General features: G+C 43.9%; 1 protein-coding gene across 2 annotated transcripts in view; it reads right to left on the bottom strand.

Annotated features, from left to right (window-relative positions):
- LTN1 (listerin E3 ubiquitin protein ligase 1) overlaps nucleotides 1-12,489 on the bottom strand; it is a 68,937-nt gene extending 56,448 nt beyond the window's left edge. For both annotated transcript variants that reach the window (XM_062206323.1, XM_062206331.1), the window contains exons 1-4: nucleotides 12,379-12,489; nucleotides 2,194-2,397; nucleotides 1,644-1,742; nucleotides 205-435 (exon numbers count right to left, since the gene is read on the bottom strand). In XM_062206323.1, coding sequence (XP_062062307.1) covers nucleotides 205-435; nucleotides 1,644-1,742; nucleotides 2,194-2,397; nucleotides 12,379-12,420 — 576 coding nt within the window. In that variant the 5' untranslated portion in view covers nucleotides 12,421-12,489. The remainder of the gene's footprint in view (nucleotides 1-204; nucleotides 436-1,643; nucleotides 1,743-2,193; nucleotides 2,398-12,378) is intronic.
- Between the last annotated feature and the right edge of the window lie 673 nt (nucleotides 12,490-13,162).

The following is a 13,162-nucleotide window of genomic DNA, read 5'->3' as shown; positions in this document are numbered from 1 at the left end:
AATGAACACTTTAAATTCAAGAAAAAGATTCAATCAAAGTACACATTCTGTTTAAAATGGTCAATTTTGTCAAACACTATGTAAAAAAGGCAATCTTCTGTTGAAAATATTTACTCATTCTTCTACAATGGCAGCAGAAGGATTGTCACTGTATTATGCTTTATATTCTTTAAATACTTAAGCAAAAAAGACATAGAAACTTACATTTGTAATTTCATCTTTACAAAATGCTATGGCTTCAGGTTGCTTGGTTGGCGGGAAAGCAGCTTCAAATGCATCTTTTGCAGCAAACGCAGCTGGTGGATATGTATCACACTGAGCCATTAGCCAATAGCCCATTAAACTTTTTAAATAGGGAGCCAAGTGTTTCTTTACTTTAAGGATAAGTTTTTCAAAAGCTTGTTGCGTGGCTTCTCGAACCCGGCGGTCATGATCCTATTAAAAATATAAATGTGGTTTAAAAAAACTATAACCCATAAAAACAAATTCAAGCATATATAGGCATTCAATAAATGACACATTATCAAGAATTCAGTTATGTACTAAATTAATCTAAGTTTGAAGCATCAAGAATTTGAGATTTTTTTATTAGAAATAATTTTTTTCGGCCGGCGCCGTGGCTCACTAGGCTAATCCTCCGCCTTGCGGCGCCGGCACACCGGGTTCTAGTCCCGGTCGGGGCACCGATCCTGTCCCGGTTGCCCCTCTTCCAGGCCAGCTCTCTGCTGTGGCCAGGGAGTGCAGTGGAGGATGGCCCAAGTGTTTGGGTCCTGCACCCCAGGGGAGACCAGGATAAGCACCTGGCTCCTGCCATTGGAACAGTGCGGTGCGCCGGCCGCAGCGCGCTACCGCGGCGGCCATTGGAGGGTGAACCAACGGCAAAAGGAAGACCTTTCTCTCTGTCTCTCTCTCTCACTGTCCACTCTGCCTGTCAAAAAAAAAAAAAAAAAAAAAAAAAAAAAAATAATTTTTTTCTTTTCTCCCTTTCCTAATGAGCTAAGATTATTTTAATGATAGATTTGGCCAGCGCTGTGGCTTAACAGGCTAATCCTCCCCCTTGCGGTGCCGGCACACCGGGTTCTAGTCCCGGTTGGGGCACCGGATTCTATCCCGGTTGCCCCCTTCCAGGCCAGCTCTCTGCTATGGCCCGGGAAGGCAGTGGAGGATGGCCCAAGTGCTTGGGCCCTGCACCCCATGGGAGACCAGGAGAAGCACCTGGCTCCTGGCTTTGGATCAGAGAGATGCGCCAGCCGCAGTGGCCATTGGAGGGTGAACCAACGGCAAAAAGGAAGACCTTTCTCTCTGTCTCTCTCTCTCTATCCACTCTGCCTGTCAAAAAAAAAAAAAAAGATATATTCAACTCATTCTTATTCTCCTAGAGAAAATAAACATCCAAAGGAATAAAATAATTGTCAGAACTTATTACGACTGGAAAGCATCTGGATGATTCTCTAGTAATGAACTAATTTGTGAAAAAAAGGCTCTCCTAACACTCTTTATAAGCCAAAAATCCAATCCGTAATAATAATGCTGACAACATTTCATAACCCTAGCCAAAAATAAACCATTTAAACCCAACAGTTCTAGTGACTTCAACTGAAGAACATATAAAGGAAATTAACTAGTAAAGTCTTAATACTCACAAGTGAAATTTTGCAGAAAATTCTTGGCCAATACGGAAGCACTCCTTTTACTATTTCTGTGTCCCTCTCTGTACACATGGTTCCAAATTCCTGCATAGCCTAAAAGTATTAACATCATTAACATCCAGGATATTAGCTGTGGATTACATTTATGCTGATCTGGAAACTTAGTGAATGTCATATAACAAGAGAATACATTATTTCTGTTTGTGTCATATGGGATTAATTTGAGGTGTTTTTTCACAGGCAACTATGAAAGAAATGGTTCCACTGTTTTAAGAAAAAAATAAAATGCATACAAACAAACAAACCAACCCATTCAAAAGAATCAAAACCACATTCCCTAATATAGAAACTACAAAGTCCAGAGCAATGAACTAATCTTTAACCCAGAAGATAAGTATCAAGTAAATTTATGCTTGTTTCAGAAAAAAAGTACAAATGTAAAAAAACTTATCAGTGATAAATTATTCATTTCCATATAGGATATGCCAATGTGACTTTTTTAACAAAAAAATGTCTTAATAGTTTTTATGAAAAGAAAGCTTACTTTTAATTTTGTTGTGACATCTTTCTTAGACAGTTTCCGCAGCACCATTCGGAAATCAGAATCTACAAGACTGTCTATTTCTTCAGCTCCTTGAATAGCAGGAACATAGCCCAGGTCACTATGTGATGTTCCAAAACCAATAAATCCAGGAACCGTTCCCTGTTCTTTGGCAAGGAGTTCCGCAGCTCGGCCACTGTTTGAAGGCTGATAAGAAAGAAGAACAAAAAAGCCAGAGTCTAAGTAGAGTTCAAAATGTAACTTTTTCTTTTTTTTTAAGATTTACTTATTTATTTGAAAGTCAGAGTTACACAGAGAGAGGAGAGGCAGAGAGAGAGACAAGGAGAGGGGTCTTCCATCCGTTGGTTCACTTCCCAACTGGCCGCAAAGCCAGAGCCGCGCTGATCCAAAGCCAGGAGCCAGGAGCACTTCCCGGTCTCCCATGCGGGTGCAGAGGCCCAAGGATTTGGGCCATCTTCTACTGCTTTCCCAGGCCATAGCAGAGAGCTGCATCGGAAGTGGAGCAACTGGGTCTTGAACTGGTGCCCGGATGCCAGCGCTTCAGGCCAGAGTGTTAACCTGCTGCGCCACAGCGCTGGCCCCCAAAATGTAACTTTTAATTCCTGGACAAGTCCCATGGTTCAAACAGTTATTTGACTACATTTTTTTTCCTAACATAAGCTTTCATCTGTTGCAATGTTACTCAAAGATGAATGTTTCTTTTTTTTTTTTTTTTTTTTGACAGGCAGAGTGGTTCACCCTCCAATGGCCACTGCGGCTGGCGCATCTCGCTGATCCGAAGCCAGGAGCCAGGTGCTTCTCCTGGTCTCCCATGGGGTGCAGGGCCCAAGCACTTGGGCCATCCTCCACTGCCTCCCCGGGCCATAGCAGAGAGCTGGCCTGGAAGAGGGGCAACTGGGATAGAATCTGGTGCCCCAACCGGGACTGGAATCTGGTGTGCCGGCGCAGCAAGGCGGAGGATTAGCCTGTTAAGCCACGGCGCCAGCCAAAGATGAATGTTTCTGTTACCAAGAACCTGTCAATAATGATCCTAGAAATTATTTCCTGTTTTTTTTTCTTTTTTAATATTATTCATTTGGGGCTGGCACTGTGGCACAGCAGGTTAAGATGGCATCTGGGGTGCCAGCATTCCGTATGGGTGCCAGTTCCAGTCCTGGCTATTCCACTTCCTATCTAGCTCCTCGTTAATGGGCCTGGGAAAGCAGCAGAGATTGGTCCAAGTGCTTGGGTCCCTGTACCCATGTGGGAGACCCAGATAAAGCTCCTGGCTTCAGCCTGGCCCAGCCCTGGCCATTGTGGCCATTTGGGGAGTGAACCAGGGAACAGAAGATATCTCTCACTAATCTCTCCCTCTCTCTCTGTAACTCTTTCAGGTAAATAAATCTGAAAAGGAGGGGAGGGGAGGGGAAGAGAGGAAAGGAAGAAAGACATGTATTTTAAAGTATATATTTATTTACTTGAAAGTCAGAATTACAGAAAATGAGGGAGAGACAGAAAAAGAGTGCTTTCTTCTGCTCATTTACTCCCCAGATGGCCGCAACGACTATGGCTGATACTTCTGAGTCTCCCAAGTGGGTGGCAGAGGCCCAAACACTTAGACCGTCTTCTACTGCTTTTCCCAGGCCATTAGCAGGTAACTAATTTAGAAGTAAAGCAGCTGGGACATGAACTGGAACCCAAAAGGGATGCTAGCATCACACAAGCTTTACCCTATATGCCACAACACTGGCCCCTATGTACTGGTTTTCTAAACATTAAAACAGTGTTTTTTAAATTGTGTATATAAGGGCTGGTGCTGTGACGCAGCAGGTTAAAGCCCGAGTCTGCAGCACCAGCATCCCCATATGGGCGCCAGTTCAAGTCTTGGCTGCTCCACTTCCAATCTGGCTCCCTGCTAATGCACCTGGGAAAGCATCGGAGAATGGACCAATTCAACCATGTGGGAGACCCAGAAGAAGCTCCTGGCTTTGGATTGGCTCAGGTCTGGTAGTTGCAGCCATTTGAGGAGTGAATCAGCGGATGGAAGACCTCTCTCATTCTCAGTCTCTACCTCTCTCTGTAATGGTCTTTCAAATAAATAAAATAAATATTTTAAAATTAAATAAATAGTATATATATATAAATCCGTTAGTGGCTCATAATTTAATGGCCCATGCTAGAATTTTAAAGAAACGGAACATTCTTAAAATTGAACATATCAAATGTGGTTAAGATTTTCGTAAATACTATTTTGTGAAATTTTAATTTCTAATTTTCATATAAATGAATGCATATACACATAGCTATACCATACAGTGATGTAAAGTTGGCTCATTAATGGGACCCATGTTTTCAATTCATCTATTCATTCAACAAATATTTATTAAGAAATCACCATGGGGCAGGTATAATGACAGCTGCTTATAAACTGGGAATTCCTTACTGGTAGATACACTCACTTCCACATACACAAAGCCTAACCTGAACTCTGTGATCTAAAATTATATTATTATGGATATAAAAATCAATTTAAGATACAACTCTATTTATTTGTTTTGAATCACAATCAGTGTTTTGACTGATATACAATAATTTTCTCATACTAAAAGTTAAGAAGCTACTACAAAGAGAAAACACACGTGAAATCTTTTGGCCCTTGAACCCATGTGGGAGACCTAGATGGAGTTCCAGGCTCCCGGCTTCGATGTGGCCCAGATCCAGCCTTTGCAGACATTTGAGAAGTAAACCATCAAATGGAAATCTGTCTCTCCTCTCTGTAACAAGTAAATAAATAAATCATAAAACAAATAAACAGACAAAAAACACCAGGGGCAGGTATTGTGACATAGCAGGTAAAACAGTCACCTGCAACACTGATTTGAGTACCACCTGAACCACTTCTGTTCCAGCTCCCTGCTAATGGCCTGGGAAAGGCAGCAGAAGATTGCCTATGTGTTTTATGAAGATCCTGGCTCCAGTTTGTCCCACCCCTGGCCTTTGCAAGATCTCTCTCTCTTACTTTGTCTCACCTTCTCTCTCTATAGTTCTGACTTTCAAATAAATAAATAAATCTTAAAACACACACATACACAACACACAAATATCCAGCAAAATTGCGTTTGGGAAATTTATTTGACAAGGAATATTCTGGCCTACTTTCTAAAGGGAACCAAGTGAACAGAAATAAAAAAGATGTCATCAATTACTTTTTTTAAAAAAAAGATTTATTTATTTGAAAAGCAGAGGTACAGAGAGGCAAAGAGGCAGAGAGGCAGAGAGAGGAGAGAGAGAGAGAGGTCTTCCATCCACTGGTTCACTCTCCAGGTGGCTGCAATGGCTGGAGCTGAGCTAATCCAAAGCCAGGAGCCAGAATCCTCCTCCGGATCTCCCACACGGGTGCAAGGGCCCAAGTACTTGGACCATCTTCCACTGCTTTCCTAGGCCACAACAGAGAGCTGGATGGGAAGAGGAGTAGCCGGGACTTGAACTGGCGCCCATATGGGATTCCAGTGCTGCAGGCAGAGGCTTAGCCAACCACGCCACAGTGCTGGCCCCCATCTTTCACTTTCAATGCCTGACAAAAACCCTACTTGTACTTCAGAACACTCATGTTTGGGACACCTTATTCCCTCATGTCCAAATCACCATCCTTTCCCATTCATGTACTTTTTGCTCATATGTTTATCACTATTCTTTAAATAATTACAATATTTCCTTATATATTTGTAAGAGACTAATAGTTCAAGGCTGGCAGACATCCGTCTATCATCTCTGAATACATGGCATCCAGTGATCAATCTTTTGTTGACTGAATGTCACTCTGAAGATCAAATCCCAACTTTGTAACTTCCTAGCTACATGAGCTTAGGCAAGTTAATTTCTCTTAATCTTAGTTCTATCATCTTTAAAATGAGGCAAAAGTAACTAGCTCATTTCTTGGACTATTGCATATATTGAATCTCAGGGATTTTTTTAAATATTTATTTATTTGAAAGGCAGAGTGACAGAGAGGAGAGACACAGAGAAATCTTGTACCTGCTGGTTCACTCCCCAGATGGCCCCAAGAGCTGGGCCTGGTCCAGGCCAAAGCCAAGAGCCTGGAGTGCCATTCAGATCTCCCCATATGGGTGGCAGGGACCCAGGACCTTCCACTACTTCTCCCAGGCACATTAGTGGAGAGCTGGATCTGAAATGGAGGAGCTGAGACCTGTACCTGGCGTTCATACAAATGCAGGCATCACAGGCAGAAGCCTAAATGACTGTGCCACGATGCCAGTCCTTAAACACAACTTTTAAAACCATCATGGTAATTGATTCCGGCAGGAATCATCAAGGGTGCTGAAGCCAGTAGGTAAAAGTTTGTGAGAGAACAGGACATTCACAGTCTCAAGCTACCACTCCACATACTGTTTATTAGTCAATGGAAAAAGATGACTTTAGGGGCCGGCACTGTAGCACAGCAGGTTAAACCTCTGCCTGAGGTTCAGGCATCCTATATGGCACAGTTCAAGTCCTGGCTGCTCCACTTCTGATCCAGCTCCTTGCTGATATGCCTAGAAAAGCAGTGGAAGACAGCCCAAATGTTTAGGCCCTTGTACCCCCATGGAAGACCCAGAAGAAGCTCCTGGCTCCTGATTCAGAGCTCCCAGCTCTGGCCATTGTGGCCACTTGGGGAGTGAACCAGAGGATGAAAGACCTACCTCTCCATTTGTAACTGACTCTCAAATAAATAAATCTTTTTAAAAAATAACTTTATAATGTACACCAGCTTAACCAAGTAACTAAAGAAATAGCAATGGGGCCGACGCTGTGTGTAGTGAGTAAAGCCGCCACCTGCTGTGCTGGCATCCCATATGGGCGCTGGCTCGAGTCCCGGCTGCTCAACTTTCAATCCAGCTCTCTGCTATGGCCTGGGAAAGCAGTAGAAGATGGCCCAAGGCTTTGGGCCTCTGCACCTGCATGGGAGACCTGGAAGAAGCTCCTGGCTCCTGGCCTCGGATCAGCACAACTCCGGCCATTGCGGTCATCTGGGGAGTGAACCAGTGAATGGAAGACCTCTCTCTTTCTCTCTCTGCCTCTCTGTAAATAAATAAATCCTAAAAAAAAAAAAAAAAAAAAGAAAGAAAAGAAATAGCACCAATAATAGGGCAGAGATTCCATATGCCCCTAATGTGATACACTAGGAAAGAATCACCATCTAAAAAGTATTCCTGGAAAAAAAAAACAAAAAAAAACCTTTACCCTGGATCTAACAATAAGAAAAAAAAATTAGATAAAACAAATTTAGGCAAAATAAATGGCCCAGACTCTTCCAAATTAATGATGTCATAAAATATGCCCACCTCAAAAAACAAAAAAAAACACACACACACACAATAAGGACCGGAAAATTGGATTAAAGGGACCTAAGTGATATCTAAATGAGTGATTGATCCTTAATTGAATCCCAGATGGTTTCAAAATTGTGTATCAAAAATAGTCGAGGGGCCAGCCCGCATCCCATCTGGGTACTGGTTGGAATCCTGGCTGCTCCACTTCCGATCCAGCTCCCAGCTAATGGCATGGGAAAGCAGTAGATATGGCCAAGTGCTTGCTCCCCTACACCCATATAGGAATTCTGGAAGAAACTTGTGGCTCCTGGCTTTCAAATACGCCCAGGTCCATCAGATGCGGCCATTTGGGGAATGAACCAACTGATAGAACATCTCTCCCTCTGTCTCTCCTTCTCTCTTGTCTGTAACTAAGCCTCTCAAATAAACAAATAAATCGTAAAAAAAGAAACACACAAAAAAAAAAAAGGTTATAGAGAATACTATTTAGACAACGTAAGAAATATCAATACAAGATGGTACATTATACACGAAAATTACAGTTTCTGCATGTTATAACTGCTGATGATTATGCAGAAGAAAAGAACTACTTTTAGAAGATGTTATACATTGGGGCTGGTGCTGTGGCATAGTGGGTAAAGCTTCCGCCTGCAGTGCCAGCAACCCATATGGGCGCCAGTTCGAGTCCCGGAGGCTCCTCTTCCAATCCAGGTCTCTGCTATGGCCTGGGAAAGCAGCAGAAGATGGCCCAAGTCCTTGGGCCCCTGTATCCACATGGGAGACCTGAAAGAAGTTCCTGGCTCCTGGCTTCAGATCGGCCCAGCTCCAGCCATTGCGGCCAATTGGGGAGTAAACCAGCGAATGGAAGACATCACTCTTTGTCTCTTTCTCTCTCTCTCTCTCTCTCTCTGTCTCTCTCTCTGCCTCTCCTTCTCTGTCTGTGTAACTCTGCCTTTCAAATAAATAAATCTTTAAAAAAAAAAAAAAAAATGTTGGCCGCAGCCACGGTTTAATAGGCTAATCCTCCGGAGCCGGCATACTGGGTTCCAGTCCCGGTCAGGGTGCCGGATTCTGTCCCGGTTGCACCTCTTCCAGGCCAGCTCTCTGCTGTGGCCCGGGAGTGCAGTGGAGGATGGTCCAAGTGCTTGGGCCCTGCACCCCATGGGAGACCAGGAAAAGCACCTGGCTCCTGGCTTTGGATCAGCGCAGTGCGCAGCCGCGGCAGCCATTGGAGGGTGAACCAACGGCAAAGGAAGACCTTTCTCTCTGTCTCTCTCTCTCTCACTGTCCACTCTGCCTGTCAAAATAAAAAAAAAGATGTTATACAATAAAGTATTTAAGAATTATGGGATCAGCACCATGGCGCAGTGGGTTAACATCCTGGCCTGAAGTACCCACATCCCGGTAAAAAAGAAACAAATACAAGTCTCATTAAAAAAAAAAAAAAAAAAAAAGAATTAAAGTCTGGGGCCTGAGCTCTGGTGTAGTAGGCTAAGCGTCCGCCTGCAGTGCCGACATTCCATGTGGGCATCAGTTCCTGTCATGGTTGCTCCTCTTCCAATCCAGCTCTCTACCTATGGCCTGGGAATGTGGTGGAAGACCTTGCACCCACATGGGAGACCCAAAAGAAGCTCCTGGCTCCTGGCTTCAGATCAGCAAAAGCTCCGGCTATTGCAGCCATTTTGGGGAATGAAACAGCAGACAAAAGACCCTGCTCTCTGTCAATCCCTCTCTTTGTAGCTCTACCTCTCAAATAAATAAATAAAAATATAAAGAAAAAAGAATCTAAAATCTGAATTGCACAATTACCTTATATATTTCAGGAAAGTACAATTAAGAAAGAGAATAAATATGGGGGGTGGCACTGTAGCAAAGCAAGTTAAGCCACAGCCTGCAACACTGGAATACCTTATGAGCACCAGTTAGTCTAGACTTTCCATTTTCAATCCATTATTACCCTTGGTAATACACCTGGGAAAGCAGCAAAAGATGGCCCAAATATTAGGCTCCTCCCACGCATGTTGGAGACCTGGATGGAGTTCCAGGCACTGGCTTTGGCCTGGGTAACACCAGCCATTGCAGCCATTTGGGGAGTGTATCAATTGAGGGAAGATGATCTTTCTCTCTCTCTCTGTAACTGTCTTTCAAGTAAATAACTTAATCTTTAATAAGAAAAAAATAGATATGACCAAATATTAACAATTCATGAATCTAGGTATAAGTAAAGAATATATGGGCTGTGATCAGCCTTGTCCTGACTGTCAAGGAACAAGTTACTATTTTATTCCTTTTAGTATTGTTTCTGTCCTACTTAATACCATTGGTTGAACTCTTTAATTAACACACAATTATTCTTAGGTGTTTAAATTTAACTGAAAAGTGATCCCTGTTAAATATAAGAGTGGGAATAAGAGAGGGAGGAGATGTATAGTTCGGCACATGCTCACTCAGACTTACCCCTAACGGTAGAGCTAGAAACGTGTCAGGGGATTCTAAATCAATCTCATCATGGTGGCATGCACCAATGCCATCTTACTAGCCAAAGCAATCAATTTAAGTTCATAATTGATCATAATGATAGGATTAAGTGTCAAAGGGATCACATAAACAAGACTAGTGTCTGCTAATACTAAATGATAGAATTAAAAAGGAGAACATCCAACATGGGAATCGGGATACACAGAAGACTCACAGAATGGCAGATATCCTAAACAGCACTCAGAATCAGCCCTTAAGGCATTTGGATCTGGCTAAAAAGCCCATGAGAGTATTTCAGGCATGGAAAGCCAAGACACTCTGGCAAAAAAAAATGACCTACGTGAAAGATCTCCGCGAGTGAGATCCCAGTGGAAAGAACAGGCCATCAAAGAAGGAGGTACCTTTCTCTGAAGGGAGGAGAGAACTTCCACTTTGACTATGGCCTTGTCTAAATAAGGTCGGAGTTTGTGAACTCAAGAGGCTTCCATAGCCTTGGCAGCTCATGACAAGAGCCTTGGATGATTACTGACATCATAAATAAGAGTGTCGATTGTTAAATCAACAACAGGAGTCACTGTGCACTTACTCCCCATGTAGGATCTCTGTCTTTAATGTGCTGTACTATGCGAATTAATGGTAAAACTACTACTCAAACAGTACTTTATACGTTGTGTGTCTGTGTGGGTGAAATCTGTTGAAATCTTTACTTAGTAAATACTAAGTAGATCTTCTGTATATAATTAAAAATGAATCTTGATGAATGGGATGGGAGAAGGAATGGGAGATGGGATGATTGCAGGTGGGAGGGAGGTTATGGGGGGAAAAGCCATTATAATCCAAAAGTTATACTTTCAAAATTTATATTTATTAAATAAAAGCTTTTTTTAAAAAAAAGAATATATGGGTTGGGGCCAGGGTTGCGGTAAGCAAAGTACTTAGCACAATATTTAACAAGGTAAGTTACTGTAATTTTTGATATTATGTTAAACATTTCAAGTGACAGATCTAAGAAAATATGGCAATGAAATCACTACAATTAACTGAATCAAAAACAGGAGAGAAAGCATGCTAATACTATTGGACTGTGCTATAACAAACTATCATTTTATATATATGTGTATATATATATATATATGTATATATATATATATAAAAAACTATAAAATCCATAATCATATGGGTTTACACGAATCTACCTGGGGCAGGGGTTGAGGGAGTCTGGTGTTCTGGTGTAGCAGGTTAAGTTGTCACCTGCAGCACCATATGGGCACTGGTTCCAGTCCCAGCTGCTCACTTCTATCCAGCTTCCTGCTAACATACCTGGAGAAGTGCCAGAGGATGACCCAGGTTGCCAGGCCCATGGACACATGTAGGAGATCTGCAAGAAGCTCCTGGCTTCTGGCTTTGGCCTGGCCCAGCCCCAGCCATCTGGACATTTAGGGAGTGAACCAGTCAATGCAAGACCTCCCTCTGTCTCTCCCTCTCTCTTTCTGTAACTCTGTCTTTCAAATAAATAATCTTAAAAAACAAAAAAACAAACAAAAACTTGAGAGCCTTCTTTAAACAACTACCTATGAACTTCTACTATATGCCAGTCCCTGTTTTAGGCTCCAACATGACAGCCCTAAATAGAAACATCTGCCTTCAAAATACATCTCCTTGTGAAACAAGATGGTAAGTTACCCTGTAGGTTTAAAGTCACATTGTCACGTAATAAAATAAAGCAAGAAAAGAGAACACGGATGTTGAGAGAGCCACGATTTAAAATCGGGAGATCACAGGAGACTTCACTGGGTTGTATGGAGCAAAATTTGGAGCCACTTAACAGAAAAGCACTGGGAAACCGCCAGGCAAGGTCAAGAGTGAGCCAGGAAGAGGGAGTCGAAGATGGGGTCCGACACGGAAAGCGGCGACAGGTTGACCAACATAAACCCCGCATTCCGTGGTGAGAACTTTGGCCTCGACCCCGAGGGGTGCGGGGAAGCCACTGCAGATTTCGGAGGAGGACCGCGACGGGAAGTGCCCAGAACACCAAACTCATTTTATCCTCCTCCCACCCAAGTCCCCTAGCTCCCAGCACCGTCCCCCACCGCGACCTCGGCCAGGCGGCCATCCGAGTGAAGCTGACACTGAACCTTCTCCTACGGAAAACTGTTAGGCGGGTGATCGGGTGGGGACAGCTGTGGCTCGGAACACCTTCTGTGGAGCAATTCCTCAAACGCGCTCAGAGGTAACCCACCCCGCTTCGGACGCACACACACAACAGACAGGTCACAGTCCACACGCAAACACACACTTCCCCACACCTGCGCTCCACACACCCTCCCGCTGAGGCCGTCCGGCAAGGCGTCGCCGGCTAGCCAGGCCACCCTGCACTCACCCTCAGGTTCCCCTTGGTTCGCTGCTTGTTCTTCCCGCCCATGGCGCCGGTAGAAGCCGCACTCCCAGCCCGCAGCTCCTGGGTTGACACAGCCGGGCCACAACTTCCGGCCGCTCGCGCCGGAAGAGGGCTCAGGGCAACAACTTCCCCCCGGCCCTCCACTTCCGCCACCTGCCCCGCCCCCTTTGCAGCCCTACTTCCTCTTCCGCCTGCCGCCGCCCTTGAGGTTGCGTCAGCCGAGACGTCACAGTTGAAGCCGCACCTGTAAGCCTGGCGGGAGGCCGAGCTTTGTCTCTGTGCTCTCTTGAGCAAAACTGGCAGTGGCGGTAAAGAAACAGTTTAAGGCAAGGTTGATGATAGAATGAATACATAACCGTAAGCCTGTGGGAAGGTGGGAGAATGTCGAACTTTAAAAGTGATGCGGTCATCAACTGGGCATTCCGCTTCGGGACTAGAGAGTAAAATTAAGCATTTTAATAAGGTGGTTCTTGTCAAAATTTGAGTGCCGTTTTAGGAAATAGTCCAAATTCCCCGCCTTTCTGACATACCAAAAATTTTATGTGCGAGGTGATGTGGCACAGCTGGGATGCCGGCACTTGAAGGGTTGTGGTCACGTATATATCCAGGCCCGATCTCTCTTACGTGATCCACAGTGATGCATACACTTTTCATCAGTAGGGTTGGAATTTGAACGTCTTCTTGGCACTTAGATCCACATTCAATAAAATGGAATGCATTTGACCCCTAAATTTAGTTCTCTTCCATTGTCTGGGCGAAATGCACC

Source organism: Lepus europaeus, chromosome 2 (assembly GCF_033115175.1).
Source record: "Lepus europaeus isolate LE1 chromosome 2, mLepTim1.pri, whole genome shotgun sequence".
Classification (NCBI taxonomy): Eukaryota; Metazoa; Chordata; class Mammalia; order Lagomorpha; family Leporidae; genus Lepus; species Lepus europaeus.
The sequence above is the reverse complement of the archived record's forward strand: the minus strand, read 5'-3'. Positions and strand labels throughout refer to the sequence as shown.